General features: G+C 36.2%; 1 protein-coding gene across 3 annotated transcripts in view; it reads right to left on the bottom strand.

The window, feature by feature from the left end:
• Positions 1-444: 444 nt before the first annotated feature.
• LOC110461244 (mRNA-decapping enzyme 1B-like) overlaps positions 445-5118 on the bottom strand; it is a 132411-nt gene continuing 127737 nt past the window's right edge. For all 3 annotated transcript variants that reach the window (XM_021514640.1, XM_021514642.1, XM_021514643.1), the window contains 2 exons: positions 4712-4827; positions 445-3238 (listed from right to left, as the gene is read on the bottom strand). In XM_021514640.1, coding sequence (XP_021370315.1) covers positions 3161-3238; positions 4712-4827 — 194 coding nt within the window. In that variant the 3' untranslated portion in view covers positions 445-3160. The remainder of the gene's footprint in view (positions 3239-4711; positions 4828-5118) is intronic.

The raw sequence follows: 5118 nt of genomic DNA, 5'->3' as shown, positions 1-5118 counted from the left end.
AGGACTGACAAATGATACGTTTACTGGTGGTAATATAATAATGACATAGAGGACTGACAAATGATACGTGTACTGGGGGTGATATAATAATGACACAGGGGACTGTCAAATGATACGTATACTGGTGGTAATATAATAATGGCACAGAGGACTGACAAATGATACGTCTACTGCTGGTGATATAATAATGACACAGAGGCCTGACAAATGATACGTCTACTCGTGGTGATATAATAATGACACAGAGGCCTGACAAATGATACGTCTACTCGTGGTGATATAATAATGACACAGAGGCCTGACAAATGATACGTCTACTGGTGGGGATATAATAATGACACAGGGGACTGACAAATGATACGTATACTGGTGGTAATATAATAATGACATAGAGGACTGACAAATGATACGTGTACTGGTGGGGATATAATAATGACACAGGGGACTGTCAAATGATACGTATACTGGTGGTAATATAATAATGACACAGAGGACTCACAAATGCTACGTGTACTGGTGGTGATATAATAATGACACAGAGGACAGACAGCAGAGTCAAAAAGACCAACATCCATACAATATTAAAGAGCTAATGCAGTAATAGTGTTACTTAAAGATCAAAGAGTTGCCCCCCTTTTAGTGAAAGCAGTCGACCCAGAAGGATGGCACATTTTCCATTAAAAACACTGCATTAACTCAGGGAATTTTAACCCTTTACTTGTGTGCTATTGATCACCTACTGTATGTTTGAAGCTACCTGTGTGAAGTAACACTGTGTCAGTAACCTGTGTGAAGTAACACTGTGTCAGTAACCTGTGTGAAGTAACACTGTGTCAGTAACCTGTGTGAAGTAACACTGTGTCAGTAACCTGTGTGAAGTAACACTGTGTCAGTAACCTGTGTGAAGTAACACTGTGTCAGTAACCTGTGTGAAGTAACACTGTGTCAGTAACCTGTGTGAAGTACGTAACACTGTGTCAGTAACCTGATACAAACGATTCTTTTATATCATGATACTTCCAGCTACGGAAGCAATAGACCAAATTATGGATGGAGAAATATCTACGAATAATACAGAGAATCTCAAACTTTATATGCACATCTAATTAAAAATGACCAAATTTAGAGACTATTTCATTGATAAGATACATACTGCATCAGATGGACAGGTTGTCCTATCGTCCGACTTTTGAGGACAATGAAGTGTAAAAAAAGTGACTGTAATGTATAAGAGCATGCGTGAATACATTATCCTCCATGATATGGCGCTGTTGTCATGTTAGGCTCAATACTCTGACACTAGGAGGGAAGATTCTGTTCTGTGTTGGAGTTATCAAACACAAAATTCTACACAAAATGATGGACCCCATGTAATAATGAACATGGATTCTTGATGGGAAAATACTGTCAAAAATCTCTCCAAACATTCATCTATCCATCGATTGTCCAGCCAATGAGTATACACATATAAAACATATTTTCTATCCTTAGTGATGCCCAGCCGATTATGGATCAGTGTCACCCTTTTTTAGGTCGTAATTAGCACTAAGGTAACATTGATTACATAAAGTATTTTCTACAGGCTTGGAAAAAAGACATTGATAGCGATATACAGGTAAAATCTTATAAAATTTACAAGGCAATACACAATATCCCTTTCTGTAGAGGAAACACTGAAATAGTGTGGTAAGCCCAGGGCTAATGTAAAATACATAACGATTTTAATGTTATATTTAAGAGTTAAATTGAGATGTATTTGATAGCTACAAGGATCCAGGTCTGGTACTAACATTGAGCTGAGCTACACAGGAAGCTTAACAAGGATACCCTGATCTAAACAAGATCTGATTCCCAACATACACATATAAAATCATTTACCACTGTCACCGACAACGTACAGATATTGTAAAACTTTACCGGTCACATGGCAGAGAAGTAGGATCACACAAATAATAAATAATTACGGCTGTTACCGTCTCTGCTGGGGGTAATGAACACATTCTCGGCAATACAAAGTCAATAAGCAGTAGTATGTATATTCCAGTAGCACCTGTATATGGAATACTGCAGAGACAAGCGATATTGACTAGTGTCTGAGAAACTACAGCTTTACTTCATAAAATACCATCCACATCTGTATATACTGATGTCAAATAGAACCATTCTCCGTCAGTATATACTGAAATGAAATAGTAGCATCCTGTGAATATATAAACTGAGGAGCTAGGAAGCAGTACTTAACACTCCAATATGTTCACCATATATCAATTACATACCAAAAGCATTTTTAATGATAAAAAACACCAGCAATGTGGCGATCATGAAGAATCATACATAAAGCATTGATTTATCATCATTTTTAATATCCATAAAAAGATATTTTTTGCTTTTCGAGCATCTACCATTCCACAAAAAAAAAAAAAGTCTGATGAGTTTTGAGTATTTACACTAGCTCTCAGCTACCAAACTCCCCATTCCGTCTTCTACCCCTTCTGCTGAAGTGGACTCGCTTTACAGAGTTGGGTCCATCATAGCAGAATATAGGGTGGTCAGATTAATCAGGGTCTATACCATACTTAATGGTACAATATGTAATCTTTGGCAAGTCCAAGTAACCCTTCAGTGTCGTGACACCTAAACACAAACATAATTCTATGTGTTTGGGTTGTCTCCCTTCACACCAATCAAAAACTACATAAATAAAATACACATCAACATTTTTAAGATATCATTAATTATAACAGCGACTTCTCAAATTGATAAAAGGTAAACCTGATGGTATTGTAGCTATGCCAACCATTGCCATGCTGACTGTGTCACATTAACATCAGTTAGCCCTCAGCCAGTCAGGTTTGGACTGTAGGAACAGTTACACTACAAATATCACAAAAATATAGCTGTCAGTAAAACATTTCATAATCACATTATGACTTATCAATGTCAATAAAAAGTTCAAAATAATGCAAATTTAAAGAAAGTTAATTTGCAACCCCTAATTTGGCCCCTATACTCCAGTAGATGAGTTGTCCTATTAGCTATCAGCAGCACTTTGTCATTGCAAACATAGCACCACATTTCCCATCAAGACTTGTTGTTGCTAGGCAACATCTGCACCAGGTACTTTTCAGGGGAGACAACCATGAAATCATAAAAATCAATGTCATGGTCTGGATCCAGATAACTCTTTGAGACTGCTGAGGTATCCCTCATGTAGTATGTTGAGAAAGTTGGGGTCATTCTGTAAGCAAGAAAAATGTCATTTACTAATTATTTCTTCCTATATTTTTGTTCTACATGAAAATGTGGCAGATATTGTGTTTATGCATGAAATAATAACAATTCATGCTGCTGAGATTGAGCAAGTAAACCATAGAATTTTTAAAAACAATATTAATTGGGATATTTACCATATTGGCAGAGATTAGCGATAGAAAGTGGTTAATGTTTGACTGTATTTTTTGGTGAGCGTCACTAAAGATGACACATAAGTGGTATTTTTAGATACAAATAACACTTTCGTTACTTTGGTGTTTTGTATAGCACTTTAAATTCGCGGGGTCAATATTTCGCGGTTTCGAATTCAGTACATATTTGCAGGGTTTAAATTTCGCTGTGCACCCAAATCACATGTGAACGTCGAAATACAGGTAAATCGTTTGAAAACACTGATCCAGAGCGTCGTCATCCTCCAGCGACTTCACTCGGAAGAAAATCAAATGAGTATGTACCTTTGTAGGAGTAAACTGTAATCAAATTAATCACCTATTGTGTACGCATAAATATGCTGCTTTGGCCACTTATATGTAAGTGTTGTTTTTACATGGACTGCCAAGTTGTCCGATGATAATCTGATTCGAGTTCATTTAACCTTGCATAACAGCGTTGGGTTATAAGTATTTTCAACATGTTGTGATAAGGTCCCTAAAAATGGTTAACACTTTCGATAATTTCACTGGTGTTTAGAATTCGCGGATATTAGTCAAAGCGCGACTATAGCGAAATTAAAACCCCAGCAAAATATAACCACTATACAGTATATAATTAAAATATGTGTTGAATCACTCATAAGACTCCAAATAATTAAATAAAAGCATTATAGATACCATGAATACAGTGAATACTTGATCTAAATTATCCTCTGCATGGGGGCATCCATTTTTGTCGAAAGCCTGTAGTTTTCACGCATTGTGTGAAATGCAAAGTCAACCACATGTAAGACTATGATTTATGATTACGGAATGCTTCAAGATTTATTATGGATTTTGCAAACCCTTTCAAGATCTGCGATAGCTATCAATTTTAACATCTCTAAAACAAAATTCTGGAACCTTTCGACATGTAAGTAATGCATACATCAAAAAAAAAGTAAGTGATTGCATTATAAATGTGCATACAATTTAGTCAATGTTAGTCAACGTTCACAAAACCTGCAGATAGAAAACCACCCAAACCTATATAGTCCCATATTAAAATATTCATGGGGTTATAAACACATTAAAATGTTCATGGGGTTATAAACAAATTAAAATATTCATGGAATTATAAACACATTAACATATTCATGGCATTATAAATACATTAGTCAAAGTTAGATGGTTTTAAATCTTAATAAAAATTTGAAATATGTATTGAATAACCTTCACTCAATATCTGAGAGAAAAAAATATCAGCTTTCCTGACAAACTTAAAATAATACAAAATCAAATTTTACCTTGAGGAGATACAGCATGGCCTGATGGAGCTGTTCCTTAGTCAGGGCCGCCACAGTGATAGACTCAGAGCTACTAGAGCCCGCACTACGATCTAGTAGATTACTTTCATCTGAAGCTGGAACCAAGAACAGAGGCTATAAACATGGTCAGGTCAGAATATGGACAGTTGGGAGGCCAGAAGGTGGACATGATAGAAGGTAGAACATAAAACAAAGTAGAAGGACATAGCACAGAGGGTAGAGACATTATACAGTGTAGGACATAGCACAGAGGGTAGAGACATTGTGTAGTGTAGGACATAACACAGAGTATAGAGACATTATGTAGTGTAGGACATAGCACAGAGGGTAGAGACATTATGTAGTGTAGGACATAGCACAGAGGGTAGAGACATTATGTAGTGTAG

This window comes from Mizuhopecten yessoensis, unplaced genomic scaffold, assembly GCF_002113885.1.
Source record: "Mizuhopecten yessoensis strain PY_sf001 unplaced genomic scaffold, ASM211388v2 scaffold10591, whole genome shotgun sequence".
NCBI lineage: Eukaryota > Metazoa > Mollusca > Bivalvia > Pectinida > Pectinidae > Mizuhopecten > Mizuhopecten yessoensis.
Note: the sequence above shows the minus strand (reverse complement) of the source record. Positions and strands in the feature narration are given on the sequence as shown.